The following is a 16,201-nucleotide window of genomic DNA, read 5'->3' as shown; positions in this document are numbered from 1 at the left end:
AAGTTCAGTCACTCAGTCATGTCTGACTCTGTGACCCCATGGCCTGTAGCACGCCAGGCTTCCCTGTCCATCACCAACTCTTGGAGCTTGCTTAGACTCATGTCCCTTGAGTCAGTGATGTCATTTCAATGAATATTCAGGACCAATTTCCTTTAGGGTTGATTTGTTTGATCTCCCTGCAGTCCAAGGGACTCTCAACAGTCTTCTCCAGTGCCACAGTTCAAAAGCATCAATTCTTTGGTGTTCAGCTTTCTTTATGGTCCAACTCTCACATCCATACATGACCACTGGGAAAACCACAGGTTTGACCAGACAGACCTTTGTTGGCAAAGTAAGGTCTCTGCTTTTTGATGCTATCTAGGTTGGTTATAGCTTTTCCTCCAAGGAGCAAGTGTCTTTTAATTTCATGGCTTCAGTCACCATGTGCAGTGATTTTGGAATCCAAGAAAATAAAATCTGTCACTGTTTCTATTGTTTCCCCATCTATTTACAATGAGGTGATGGGACTGGATGCCATGATCTTAGGTTTTTGAATGTTGAGTTTTATGCCAGCTTTCTCACTCTCTTTCACTTTCATCAAGAGGCTCTTCAGGTCTTCTTTGATTTCTGCCATAAGGGTGGTATTGTCTTCATATCAGAGGTTATTGATATTTCTTCTGGCAATCTTGATTCCAGCTTGTGCTTCATTCAGTCCAGCATTTCACATGATGTACTCTGCATATAAGGGTAAATAAGCAGGTTGACAATATATAGCATTGATGTACTCTTTTCCCAGTTTGGAACCAGTCTGTTGTTCCATGTCCAGTTCTAACTGTTGCCTCTTGACCTGCATACAGATTTCTCAGGAGGCAGGTAAGTTAATCTGGTATTCCCATCTCTTTAAGAATGTTCAGCAGTTTGTTTTGATCCACATAGTCAAAGGCTTTGGCATAGTCAACAAAGCAGAAGTTTTCCTGAAACTCTTGCTTTTTCTGTGATCCAGCGGATGTTGGCAATTTGATCTCTGGTTCCTCTGCCTTTTCTAAATCCAGCTTGAATATCTGGAAGTTCTCGGTTCACATACTGTTGAAGCCTGGCTTGGAGAATTTTGAGCATTATTTGCTAATGTGTGAGATGAGTGCAATTGTGTGGTAGTTTGAGCATTCTTTGGCATTGCCTTTCTTTGGGATTGGAATGAAAACTGACCTTTTCCAGTCCTGTGGCCACTTCTGAGTTGTTCAAATTTGCTGGCATATTGAGTGCAACACTTTCATAGCATCATCTTTTAGGATTTTAAATAGCTCAACTGGAGTTTCATCATCTCTGCTAGCTTTGTTCATAGTGATGCTTCTTAAGGCCCACGTGACTTCGCATTCCAGGACATCAGGCTCTGGGTGAGTGATTACATCATTGTGGTCATCTGGGTCATGAAGATCTTTTTTTGTATAGTTCTGTGTATTCTTGCCAGTTCTTATTAATATCTTCTGCTTCTGTTAGGTCCATACCATTTCTGTCATTTATTGTACCCATCTTTGCATGAAATGTTCCCTTGGTATCTCTAATTTTCTTGAAGAGATCTCCAGTCTTTCCTATTCTGTTGTTTCCTTCTATTTCTTTGCATTGATCACTGAGGAAGGATTTCTTATCTCTCCTTACTATTCTTTGAAACTCTGCATTCAGATGGGAATATCTTTCCTTTGCTCCTTGCCTTTAGCTTCTCTTCTTTTGAGCCATATATGTATAAATAAAAGTTTCATCAATATCCCAGCTGCTGCTTCTCTTCCTTTGCTAGATCAGGATGGAATCCTCAGAACCTTTTGTTCTTTCTTGTTTTAGGTTTTAGAATGAGACAGCGCCATGTCCTTGTGGAATCAACGGGGCCTGCGGGCCGTTGCCCTCACTTGGTGGAATCTGTTCCTTGTGAGGATCCCGTGTGTTATCAGTGGCTGACGTCGGAAGGGATCTGTATCCCTGACCATGGCAAATGTGGCCCCGGACATCGCATCCTGAAGGCTGTCTGCCAGAATGAGCAAGGTATGACTCAAAGAAACGTGGAGATTGAGTAATATCTGCCAAATAGCACATCACCACTCTCAGATCATCTTCCACAAGGAGAGAAACAGGTCTTTCCTAGTCTTGAATTTTCATGTTTGAGTTGATGACAGTGACATATTTCTGCAGAGAAAGCTGCTTTGACTTAATATAGACCTGTATGCTCTGTGACAGAACACTGATTATACCTAAATGCAGTACAGAGAACTCAGAGAGGTCTCTGGAGTTCTTAGTTTATTAAGACATGCACAATACAAAAATTGTCTGGAGCGTCTCCAACTCATTAATACAAAACAAGATTTATTTGTGTTTATTGATGTTATTATGTAATATGTTTTTTATAGGTTATCATTATTAACAAATACCACCTTGTAAATTGCAGGACTGAAGCCCCCTCCAAGTTAAAAGGATAAAAAAAAGGACAAAGCTTCATCTTTTCAGTTATATAGCATTAGATTAGAATCAGTTATAGACGTAATGCTAACAATTCTAAAGAACTGTGTTAAAATATAAGTTGTCAAGATTAACAAAACTATTAACAGTGGTGTCTTTCCTTCATCACCAAACTTCTGGTACAGTGGTTTTGTGCAATGAAGGGTGATTTAGCAAATACATAAGTCACTTGGAAATGAGAAAAGTGACATTTAAAACCTTTATCTTAGTATTAAAAAAATATTCGGTCTCCTGGAAGAGTATTGAGTATGTCTATTAATCAGTCCTGTCATGAGTAGTCATAATTTATAATGCTCATGGTGTGTGGAGTGAAATGTTTTGACTTATGTAGCGAAGAGATCCACAGAACAGAAGGAAATTACAAAGTGAACTCAGAATGGATATTAGCATTCACACATGGTTGGCATTCAGCAGTGTATTAATATTTCCTCTTCCCTTCCTTCCTCTTGCCTCTTCTCTCTCTCATTCTCTCCTTTTCTCCATCACTTCCTTCATTCTGTCCTTCTTCCCTCTCCTTTCCCCCTCCTTCTCTCCCTCCATACATCCTTCTTTTTTAAATCACTACCATAATTATACAAATAAACATTTTTCAACCGATGTAATTGATTACCTCATGAAGCCAGGTAGTTGTTTAATTAGAGAGCCGCATCAGATTGTACTAGCTATAGCCCTTTTTGACCAAATAGTTTAACAGTAGATTCTAATACTACCAAGCAATTTTTGAATTGTGGTGACATACATGTGAATTATTAACAGCAGCACCTAAGATCAGTTTTTGAATTCAAAAAGAGTAGCACAGGTGTTTAAAACCTGAGCTCTAGAGTCAGACAGGTTGGAATTTCCAGTCTGCTACTCTTCTGGTAGATGGTCTCAGAAAACTTGTTTAACTGTGGAGACATCTTTTCCTTCAGCTGTAAAGTAGTGATAATGAAAACCTACCTCTCACTCTCAGATTGTAAGAGTTAAATTACTTATATGAAAGTGATAAGTGAAGTGCCTGGCACATAACCATTCAAAATAAGATGTGAGCTTATTTCATTTGTAATGCACACTTATTGTTTTCTGTCCTAGGGGATTTGTGCGAACAGCATTCTTTTATATGAGTAAAATGGAAATAATAATGAAGATTAGAATAACCATACTAGCTGTGGTTATACTAGAATAACCATAGCTGTGGAAATAAGATCATTTGTTTGATTGAGACCCAGTGACAGATGACTGGCCAGCTTTGTCATAGCAGGTTTTGAAGATGTTACACAGCTGTCATACAACGTCCACAGGGCCGGGGACCCCTTTCACAATGTATACTGTACCTTCTACAGTATCACGCAGTGTGAGATTCTGATTTATAATTAGAAATATCTATCTGGTCTCCGTCCCTACTCTAGCACAGCTTCTAAAATCATTGGCATTTCTTGAGCAGGAAGAACAATGGGAGCAGCTTTTGTTATATTTGGCCAGTGGTCCTCAGTTCCTGAAATCACGTCCATAAAGTTGAAATTTGTATCTTGTTATTCACATCAAGCCCCTTTCTACCACTACTGGATTGATATTAATGAGTTGACTTTCAGAAAGTACCTAAAGGTGAGGTCTGGTTGCCCCAGGCAACCATGAGCAGAGGATCAGAACTTTCAGCCCCATCCAGTGCTATCTGGGGAAAGGGGAGTGGCTGGAGGTTGAATCAAACACTAATGGCTAATGAGTTAATCAATCATGCTTGTGTAATGAAACATCCATAAAAATCCAAAGGACACGGTTCAGAGAGCTCCCAGCTTGATGAATACATAGATATTTGGGAAGGGTAGCAAGTGGAGGCTCTTTGCCCTTTCCCATACCTTGCCCTGTGCACCTTATCCACCTCATTGTTCCTGAGTTTTATCCTGTTATAATAAAATGGTTATCTAGTAAGCAAATGGATTCTCTGAGTTCTGTGAGCTACTCTAACAAACTAATCAAGCTGGAGGAGGGGGTCATGGGATCTTCTGATTTATAGTCAGTTTGGTGAGAAGCACAGGTAACCTGGACTTGAGGTTGGTGTCTCAAGTGAAGGATGATCTTGAGGGAGTGAGCACTTTACCTGTAGACTCTGATGCTACCTGCAGACAGTATCAGAAATAAGTTGAATGGTAAAGCAGCAGGCCTGGACAATTTGCTTGATGTGGTGTGGGGAAACCACCCCCTCCTGCACATACATGTGCATGTACACCTTGGAGTTGAGGGCAGAACATTTTTGACAGGGCTATCAACTTTGCCATTTTACAGCAGGTCTGGAGTTCTATTGCTTATTCCTGTGGAATAACTAATCTTCAGTGTGAGCTTACACTCAGTTTCTATGGGAGAAGTAGGAATTACTACTTGTTCAGATCAGTTTCATGAAGTGTGTGTTGTTTTTAAGTACCTGGATGGCTCCTTCATCATTTATGGGGCAACAGCCACAGTCATGGTTACAAAAATACACTGGCCTCAATGTGGCTGAAGTAGTCTTTCATCCAGTGAGAAATTGAAAATGTGATCTGAAAATTTGAAGTTCATCATCTATGAGATTCTAGACAATTCAGTTTAGTTCAGTCGCTCAGTCATGTCTGACTCTTTGCAACCCCATGAATTGCAGCACGCCAGGCCTCCCTGTCCATCACCAACTCCCGGAGTCCACCCAAACCCATGTCCATCGAGTCAGTGATGCCATCCAACCATCTCATCCTCTGTCACCCCCTTCTCCTCCTGCCCTCAATCTTTCCCAGCATCAGGATCTTTTCCAATGAGTCAGCTCTTCGCATCAGGTGACCAAAGTATTGGAGTTTCAGCTTCAACATCAGTCCTTCCAATGAACACCCAGGACTGATCTCCTTTTGGCTGGACTGGTTGGATGTTCTTGCAGTCCAAGGGACTCTCAAGAGTCTTCTCTAACACTTAAGTTCAAAAGCATCACTTCTTCGGTGCCCAGCTTTCTTTGTAGTCCTACTCTCATATCCATACATGTCCATTGGAAAAACCATAGCCTTGACTAGATGGACCTTTGTTGACAAAGTAATATCTCTTCTTTTTAATATGCTATCTAGGTTGGTCATAACTTTCCTTCCAAGGAGTAAGTGTCTTTTAATTTCATGGCTGAAGTCACCATCTGCGGTGATTTGAGCCCAGAAAAATAAAGTCAGCTACTGTTTCCACTGTTGCCCCATCTATTTCCCATGAAGTGATGGGACCAAATGCCATGATATTAGTTTTTTTAATGTTGAGCTTTAAGCCAACTTTTTCACTCTCCTCTTTCACTTTCATCAAGAGGCTCTTTAGTTCTATTTCACTTTCTGCAATAAGGGTGGTGTCATCTGCATATCTGAGGTTATTCATACTTCTCCCAGCAATCTTGATTCCAGTTTGTGCTTCCTCCAGCCCAGCATTTCTCATGATGTACTCTGCATATAAGTTAAATAAGCAGGGTGATGATATACAGCCTTGATGTACTCCTTTTCCAATTTGGAACCAGTCTGTTGTTCCATGTCCAGTTCTAACTGTTACTTCCTGACCTGCATATGGGTTTCTCAAGAGGTGGGTCAGGTAGTCTGGTATGCCCATCTCTTTCAGAATTTTCCCCAGTTTATTGTGATCCACACAGTCAAAGGCTTTGGCATAGTCAACAAAGCAGAAATAAATGTTTTTCTGGAACTCTCTTGCTTTTTTGATGATCCAGTGGATGTTGGCAATTTGATCTCTGGTTCCTCTGCCTTTTCTAAAACCAGCTTGAACATCTGGAAGTTCATAGCTCATGTATTGTTTGAAGCCTGATTTGGAGAATTTTAAGAATTACTTTACTAGTGTGTGAGATGACTTCAACTGTGCAGTAGTTTGTGCATTCTTTGGCATTGCCTCTCTTTGGGATTGGAATGAAAACCGACCTTTTTCAGTCCTGTGACCACTGCTGAGTTTTCCAAATTAGCTGGCATATTGAGTGCAGCACTTTCACAGCATCATCTTTCAGGATTTGAAATAGCTCAACTGGAATTCCACACCTCCACTAGCTTTGTTTGTAGTGATGCTTCCTAAGGCCTACTTGACTTCACATTCCAGGATGTCTGGCTCTAGGTGAGTGATCACAGCATCGTGATTATCTGGGTCATGAAGATCTTTTTTGTACAGTTCTTCTGCGTATTCTTGCCACCTTTTCTTAATATCTTCTGCTTCTGTTAGGTCCCTACCATTTCTGTCCTTTGTTGCACCCATCTTTGTGTGAAATGTTCCCTTGGTATCTCTAGTTTTCTTGAAGAGACCTTTAGTCTTTACCATTCTATTGTTTTTCTCTATTTCTTTGCATTTATCCCGGAGGAAGGCTTTCTAATCTGTCCTTGAAACTCTGCATTCAAATGGGTATATCTTTCCTTTTCTCATTTGCTTTTCACTTCCCTTCTATGATGACCCAAATTTGCCAGAGAAGTGCTCCTGTTTGATCCTCCACATATTGTCATAAGGACTTCCCTGGTTACTCAGATAGTAAACAATCTTCCTGCAATGTGAGAAATCCGGGTTTGATTCCTGGGTCGGGAAGATCACCTGAAGAAGGAAATGACTACCCACTCCACTATTCTTACCTGGAAAATGCCATGGACAGAGGAGCCTGGCTGGCTACAGTCCATGGAGTCACAAAGAGTCGGACACAACTAGTGACAAGCACACACGTATTGTCATAGCCTTTACATAATTTCAGAAGTTGACAGAACTCTTGACATTCATTTAAAGGCTTAGAGAGAAAAAAGGGTTGAGATCTAGTCAATGAATCACCTGTGATTTTTTTTTTCTTTTAACAATTGAGACTTTTCATTACTCTGAGTCTATTGTTTCATAGGCTTTTATTTAAGAATTTATTCATAGGTAAATGGATGAGACCAGAGAAAATAATTTTTTATTAAAAATTAAACTCATATCTAATTAGACTTGAGACTTGCTGTAATTTGCAAGGTTACTTGCTTTGTTCTTTATTTTAAGACTTGTCCATATTGATTAACTCCAGGTATCCCTTATACCAAAAGGATTCAGTATCCTTGCAGAAGTGGACAACCCATTCAGATTGTGGAGCCAAGAGATTTTCTCATAGCTGTGATCAGGATTCTGTGGGATCTTGACAGTGTCTTGTTCAGCATAACTCCTCTCACTAGAAAGACATGTTTCTCTATCCCTCAGAAGTTCATTCCTACCATTAGCTTGGAGACTTAAAATATCTATACTACACTGAAACTACGAAGTAGCTATTATCTCTAAAAGTTGTGAGTTTAAAAATGAGATCTTCTTTGGATCACTTAAGAGTCAAGTAGTCATATATGATTTTCTACAGTTATCTCTAGTACTTTGACCCTGTCTCTATTTTTATTTACCACTGATACTCTTCAATGAGTCTCACTAAAGTTTCTCACCCAGCCTGTGATAATGTAACAGATAATGTTAGTCAGTAGTATTTATTTTGAGTAATAAAATTATATCATAGATTATATGAATGAGTATTCTGATATGAAATCTGATTTCTAGTACTTTGGTAAATTAGCTTAGATTTCTCTCCTCTGCACATCTAACAAGTATTATGAATCAAAAGAAGTCTACTTGGTATAGAGTACACATAGGTTTTTCTTGTCTCGTTAACAGGTATGTTTCCTACATTTCAAAGAGGGCATTTAAGTTTCCATGGAAATTTTTTAATTGTTTGGTCTAATTCTGTAGAAAATGCCATTGGTAATTTGATAGGGATTGCATTGAACCTGTAGATTGCCCTGGGTAGTATGGTCATTTTATTTTTTTTCCCAGTTATTTTTATTAGTTGGAGGCTAATTACTTTACAATATTATAGTGGTGTTTGCCATACATTGACATGAATCAGCCATGGATTTACATGTGTTCCCCATCCTGAGCCCCTGTCCAATCCCTCTGGGTCATCCCAGTGCACCAGCCCCAAGCACTTGTCTCTTGCATCCAACCTGGACTGGTGATCTGTTTCACCCTTGATAATATACATGTTTCGATGCTGTTCTCTCAGATCATCCCACCCTCGCCTTCTCCCTTAGAGTCCTAAAGCCTGTTCTATACATCTGCGTCTCTTTTTCTATCTTGCATATAGGGTTATCGTTACCATCTTTCTAAATTCCATATATATGTGTTAGTATACTGTATTGGTGTTTTTCTTTCTGGCTGACTTCACTCTGTAAAATGGGCTCCAGTTTCATCCACCTCATTAGAACTGATTCAAATGAATTATTTTTAATGGCTGACTAATATTCCACTGTGTATATGTACCACAGCTTTCTTATCCATTCGTCTGCTGATGGTCATTTTAATAGTATTGATCCTTACAATCCTATAGATTATTGTGCTAAGTGAAATAAGACAGAGAAAGGCAAATATCATATGATATCATTTATATATGAAACCTTTAAAAAATGATGCATGAACTTATTAACAAACATAAATAGACTCAAAGACATAGAAAACAAGCTTATGTTACCAAACGGGAAAAGAAAGGAAGGGATAAATTAGGAGTTTGGGTTTAACAGATACACATGACTATATATAAAATAGGTAAATGACAAAGTCCTACTATATAGCACATTCAGTTTATGTAGCTGAATCGTTTTGCTGTACACCACAAACTAGCATAGCATTGTAAATGGTTTATACTTCAATTAAAAGGGGGAAGCATTTGAGAGTAAATGAAGTGTGATGCAAACTGCAGGCTGACACATACCTCCCTTAGATTATTAAGTTAATTCACTGTTTTCACCTTTGTTTCTTTGACATGTAACTGGTTTATTATTGCTAGGTTTCACCTGCAGTTGAGGAAGATTTAACATCAGGGACATCTTCCCAGAGTAGGTTGGGAAAATGCCCATAATGCCAGGGCAGTGGACAGCATTCCCAGTGACTGGCAGCTGACCACTATTTACCACTGTTCATGTCTCCATGATGCAAAATGGGCAGAGGACACTGCAGTGTCATTGGATAAATACCAGACTTCCCACTGGAGCGATCAGATTCTGAGTACTCAGCACATATTTTGCTCTATAATTTGCTAAATAGGCTGTTTAAAAAAAAATGTATATTTCAGGAAACATCTTTATTCAGGAATAATGCAGTGTACATTCTATACTTATATAAATCAAATATCCATGCTGGAGAAGACTGCAATACATCAGGAAGAAAAAGGTTCACATGCTGGCAGGTACATAGAGTTGAGTTCTCTGGAACTTCTCTACTGTTCCCTTGAACACAGGATTTCTTATTTTCACTGTTCCACTAACCTTCCCCATGCAAATATTGTCCTTAAGTGGTATATATGTTTGCACAGAAAACATGAGGAATGATTTCCCATCATTACAGGGACTCGGCTTTTCTTTTCAGAGACATATTTCTATGAGTTCTTGCCTTGCATCATTAACCTCGAACAAGTAAAAAATGTCATCTTTAATCTTAGCTAAAATGGCATGTGTTTGCAGTCCTTAACACTGTAGTGCCTTTTCTAGGATGACTTTAATTGATGGAAAGCATACTAGAATAATCATTTACTTGAGTTGGTTAAAATGTTTGGACATGTTTATACGTCTGTGATTGGAGTTAGAAGTTTTATTTTATCTTTAAATCTCAAGAAATAGTCTTGGGCTGACCTGTGAGAATAAGGTCAAACTTGATTCGTATGGGAATTGGTTGATCAGAATATTTTGTGATTCATCAGAATTCTAAATAGAACCCCCTTTGTATTTTCAACTTATTATTTTTTTAAAAAAAACCTTTGATCGTGTTGTGCCTTATTTGGTCAATAAACACTGCTTTACTTTTCTGCATATCTTTTTTTTCTTTTCTAAACAAGACTTTCTAATTCAGCATAATATTTATTTTCTTATATTTTAGGAAGAACAAGGAATAGATTCTTCATCAGATATTTCTTTGCCATACAAGTATATTTGTGCAATAAATCAACCTATTTAAGAGACATCATAAAATGAGAGCCATGATAGAGAATACAGTACCTCTAAATTAAATTTCAAATACAAATCTAAAAATTTTAAATAATGGCAGTTTAGTTCACATAAACATACAGTTTATTAAGATATGCATTTTGTAAAGGATAATAGTAATTGGAATTCTATTTTAAAGAAAGTAATTGTCATTTCTCCTTTTAATTTTTTATTTATTTCTATTTTGAGTTTAAAAAAACAACTTATCTTTTGTGCAAGGTTTGGGAATCTTAGAACTATGTTACCAGGTGTTCAGAGGAATTTGAAAGAGAAAGAAATAAACATGGACATGCATTTGATATCAGCAGTGTAAATTTAGAGTAATGACTTTTTGGAGCAGTCAGACTTAGCAAGTACTCTTCTTTCCTGGCCAGATCTTCTTGGCCATACCATGTCTGTGCATGCCAGTCAGAAATTCAACTGACACCACCTGCATCTCTTTGCCTAAGGATTTCCTCCAGTCACTGGAGACTTCATTGCTCACATATGCAGTCAGAAGTGCCAGGGAATTAACAATTCCAGGGAGCAGCCTTCAACCAGTGATTGAGAGTTGGTATATAAATGCCAGTTCCCTTACCCCTCAGATGGAATAACCTTGAGGTTATGTTTTATGCTGTATCCTACAATTCTCAGTGAGATGAAGCACCAGTTACTAACAGTGTGATTTTTTAAAAATGTATACCTCTGACGGCAGCAGTAATGAATCTACCTGCCAGTGCAAGAGACATGAGTTTGACCCCTGGGTCGGGAAGATTCCTTGGAGATGGAAATGGCAACCCACTCTAGTATTCTTGCTTGGGAAATGCTATGGAAAGAGGAGGCTGGTGAGCCACAGTCCATGTGGTCACAAGAGTCAGACATGACTTAGTGACTAAATAATGACAATCAGCCTCCTTCCGTTTACTGTCTCACTCCTCTTCTCTTGAACTGGCTCCTTGGCATATTGCTCAGTAAATAAAATAAATAAATGCCCATGATTCTTTGTCACAGACTTTGGTTGTAATGCAACTCAAACTGACAAGGATACTTGAAAAGATATTTAGTAGATCCACTCCTATAAGAGATATAGGGTTCAACTCAAATCATACCACAGTGATAATGATGTTTATCATCATTATTATTATTATTAAAGATTTTATGTGGACAATTTTTTAACATCTTTATTGAATTTATTGCAACATTCAGTTCAGTTCACAGTTCAGTCGCTCAGTCATGTCTGACTCTTTGTGACCCCATGAACTGCAGCACGCCAGGCCTCCCTGTCCATCACCAACTCCCGGAGTTCACCCAAACCCATGTCCATTGAATTGGTGATGCCATCCAACCATCTCATCCTCTGTCGTCCCCTTCTTCTCCTGCCCTCAATCTTTCCCAGCATGAGGGTCTTTTCAAATGAGTCAGCTCTTTGTATCAGGTGACCAAAGTATTGGAGTTTCAGCTTCAACATCAGTCCTTCCAATGAACACCCAGGACTGATCTCCTTTAGGATGGACTGGTTGGATCTCCTTGTAGTCCAAGGGACTCTCAAGAGTCTTCTCCAATTGCAGCATTGCTTCTGCTTAATGTTTTATTTATTTATTTATTTATTTATTTGGTCCTTAGGCCTGTGGGATCTTAGCTCCCTGACTAGGAATCAAACCGGCACCCCTTTCATTGGAAGGTAAAGTCCTAACCACTGGACTGCCAGTGAGGTCTCCATGATGATGTTTAAAAGTCACTTTCTAAGGAAGAAATGGTATAGTTTCTCATGTGATTTCATTTTGAGCACCTCTTACTGTTTATCAGTTGTTCAGTTACATCTGAAGGGCTTCGATGTACTGCTTGTGTCCTTCCTTTGAAAATATAAAACAAAACAAAACAACTAAATATCAGTGAATCCTATTTCTTTCCCAGTTAGACAGTACTGGTTACTTATACCATCTTCCTGAGTCTTGTTTTCCAACAATCAAGTCAGTTTATGCCTCTCAGGAGAGGACTAGGTTATTCCTATTTTCATTTTGCAGTAATTCCAGAGGATATTGGAATGTTTTTGAACAAGAAAAAGAAAAACAGACTTTTCTGAATATTAACAGACTTATTTGTGTAGAAAAATTGGGTCTGAAGTGAAAGGGGGACATGTTGCTTTATCTCCTTTTTCCTAGATCATTGGTTCTAAAACTGATTATATATAAGATGGATATTATATATCCATCACTCAGATGGATTATAAAAATGCAAGATTCTGACACCGACTCCTCTCACTTCAGAGTTTCTGACCCAGTAGGTCTGAGATGGAGCTCAAGAATTTTATTTCTAGCAAGTTCTCAAGTGATACTGGTGGTGCTGGTCCAAGGACCATACTTTGAGAAACACTGTTCTAGAACGAAGGGGACCTATGGGCAGCCTCATCACATTAGTACGTAGCAGAGGTAGGCTGAAATAGTGAAAGGCATGTCTTATGCTTCATCATAATCAGCAGTGGTATTGATTCTAATCTGTGTTTTTCTTCTTTCCTGCTGGGAAACTTTTTCTTGAAATCTGTGAAATATATTACTGTCATTCCAGAAGGAAGCAGTGAGTTAATGTTCTTTTATTTCTTTATTGTTACCTAGATGGATTACTAAAAGATCGAATAGTGGAAAGCAATAGTGTACTCTTGCAGAAACAGAAGACATATAATATGTGAGATGAGTTATTTAGGTTTAGAGGAGAGAATTTTCATTTCCCGTAAGCTATCTCTCTCAGACCACCAACTGGTAGTACTTTGGTGTCAGTGTCCTTTCTGATGGAAGTGTGGTGATGACAAATTCTTTGTATTACGTTTTGAAATGAATCTGACATTGCACTTGAAAGTGCCAATAAGATCAAGCTGCTATTCACACTACAGGAATTGGACTGCAGAGATTAAATTTGAGAGTTCCTACAGCCAAGTCCATCATTCCCTTTCATTTAGATGTCTTGCAGTGAAATTAAAGGTGAAACTTTAATAATGTTTGGCAATGAGGGGGATCCAAAAGAGAAAAATAAAGATTCATTCGAATCAGAGTTTCCCTATCCATGTTTGAGGGGGGTGGTGAGTGGATGTAAACTGGTAAATCAATTTAAATGCTAAGGAGAGAGGAACTGCAATGCAGTTTTAAATATATTTATTATATGTTGTCTGTTGATAAACAGGTATTGTATTTGAAATTATTTCCTCTTTCCACTCTGCTACCTACCCAGACTGCAGGACAGCTTTTGTCTCTTTTCTCTTTTACTGAGATGCCTAAAGAAATGACTGTTTTCACATCACTACCCGGCGGTATTCCACAATCAGACTAAACATAGTCTGATTTCTCCAGATTTATAACATTTAGAATAGCTTAGAGTAAATTGCTTCCTGAGTGTGCCTACGTCTCTCATAGAAAGAATGCTTCCTTTTCCTCTCTCCTGAAATTCTCGCTAGGCAATCTACTTTCTGTTCCCATTTCTCATGATTCAGAAAGCAAACTAAATCATAAGTTATACTGATGCTTCAAAATATAGCTCATATGATTAAGTGGTCATCTTATCCTTTCAGTGGGAATTATTGTGAGATCATCACCATCCCCATGATTTTCAACTTTCTGAATGTACTCTGAATTTTCCCTATTCCATTATGTGTTCCACTAGTATTACTATCAAGCGTTACTTACAACATTAGTCACAAAGATGTAATTTTGCTTTCATTTAGAATGCATTTTAAAGTTGTATATGGCTGTTGCATTTGATCTTTGGGTAGATATTCCTGACATACCATCTCTCTGTTTTGTTTTTTTTTCCTCTGTGTAAACATAGGATAAGTAAAGAACATGGATTAAAACATGATGCTAGGATGATGGAGTCATTTCCACTGATAAGATAGCCAATATGACTCAGTTAGGAAATGTAGTAAGAAGCTACCTGTGCTATACCCACTTGTGTGTGTTCAAGAAAGTATAATGAAATAAATCTAACCTGGAAAGGCTAATCTGTCCCACACAAAACTAATTAGAAGAGCATTTTTCTTAGACTTACATTTAAGAACATTTGTCTTTCTAAACTAACTGATGATTCAAAATTGAGAGTTATTAGTGTGTTACTCTTTATGCTGCATTGTTCGTTCTATACACTGAAGTGTGTGCTATGTCCAAAGAATTGTATATTTTAATTTTCTGTGGAGAGATATCGAAGAAGTAGAAACAAAAAAAAATGAGAGAAATCATATATTTGATAGCAAAGAAACATAAAGTAAAAATGTTTTGAAAATTAATTTAGTGACATGTTAAGACCATGATAGTTCTCTTACTCTGTAGGTAGATTTCAGTCAACCACAAGCATTTTGGAAATCCACAGCTCATTGTAAATGCTACCTCTACCTGTTACCACTATGGTAATTTGCCTCCAGAGTCATGCTCATGTTATTTCCTTGTCTGAAGATGCTCATCCTCCTCTTCTTTCTTTGTCCAAATTCTTACTCATCCTTTAAAAATTTGGATTGATGTCCTATAGAAAACCATCTCTCTACTCCCACTTCACATATTTCAACTGGTTTGGAATCTCAAGTGAATATTACAGTTACCACCTATCACCAATTCTGTGTCACAGTCAATAATGATAATTCCATTTCATTTATAGATTATTAGTTCAGAAATGTGTCAGGTTAAATATGTTTGAACCAATGCGATGAGGGAAGAGGGAAATGAGTAAGGCAAGGAATTTCAATTGCTGTCATAATCTATTGTGTAATTTGGCTTCAAGATGAAGGCACTGCTGCTTATGGTAGGCAGAGACGTGAAGACCCGGAGTCCTGGAAAGCACCACTGAGCCACTGACTCAACATTCTGAGCCCTGGCTCTAATGTTAGCCAATAGATTTACTCATTATTAAGCCAGTTTACATCAGCTGTTGCAGAAATCATCTTACTTGATAGGGTGACTGTCTTCTGTGTTCTCATAACACTTGGTGACTCAGTTATCCATGTCTTTGCTACATTATATTGGAATCATCTACTCACTTAATCCTTTTTTTTCCCATTTGATTCTTAACTTCTCAAGGGCAGAGAACTTGACTCATTCCTTGTATTATTCTTGGGGTGATGCCAGAGTGTAAGGCATATTAGAATGTACTCAATAAATATTTATAGAACTTAAAAAGAGTTATTTCAATTGATTTTCACAGCCGCCCAATTGGGAATTATAACTATTATTTCTGTTTAATTGATGAGGGTGTTTTAGCTCAGAGATATTGATAGCCCAGTGTCACTCAGCCAGTAAGTTTTAACACCAGAATTTTGAATCCCAAACCTGGGACTCCTAATTAGTAGTTGTTCTAACTGTATCAATGTCAGCAAATACATATTGTGTGTACCAACACTGAGGTTACTGTGTGTCTCAGACCCACGCAATGTTTATTGGTTAAGATGTTATTTTGCTTGGGCTGAGAGTCATTCTTAATGCAGTAGTAGAGACAGCCACTAGCCAGCTGACTGGTGTAGGTCCAAAAAATGAAACCCATTTCTATATGCACACTAAGCATTTCAACTCTTCCTCCTGGTGTGAGCTAATAGCAAGAGAGAGATCCCTGGACACAGTGAAAACATAAAGCCCACACATGCTTCCTGTTTCCGTCTGGCACAAATTGTCTTGGAGTTTGATACATAGGATTTAGTTATCTGGTTCTCCTTGGCAACTTGACTTCTAATCTTGAGTGTATTCAGACTGCTAAGCAGCACAGAACTTATTCATCATGCA

General features: G+C 38.2%; 1 protein-coding gene across 1 annotated transcript in view; it reads left to right on the top strand.

The window, feature by feature from the left end:
- Positions 1-16,201, top strand: part of THSD7B (thrombospondin type 1 domain containing 7B) — a 970,494-nt gene that overhangs the window by 441,597 nt on the left and 512,696 nt on the right. The window contains exon 7 of the mRNA XM_070476270.1: positions 1,816-2,013. Within this exon, the coding sequence (XP_070332371.1) occupies positions 1,816-2,013 (198 nt within the window). The remainder of the gene's footprint in view (positions 1-1,815; positions 2,014-16,201) is intronic.

Source organism: Odocoileus virginianus, chromosome 13 (assembly GCF_023699985.2).
Source record: "Odocoileus virginianus isolate 20LAN1187 ecotype Illinois chromosome 13, Ovbor_1.2, whole genome shotgun sequence".
Lineage (NCBI taxonomy): Eukaryota > Metazoa > Chordata > Mammalia > Artiodactyla > Cervidae > Odocoileus > Odocoileus virginianus.
The sequence above is the reverse complement of the archived record's forward strand: the minus strand, read 5'-3'. Positions and strand labels throughout refer to the sequence as shown.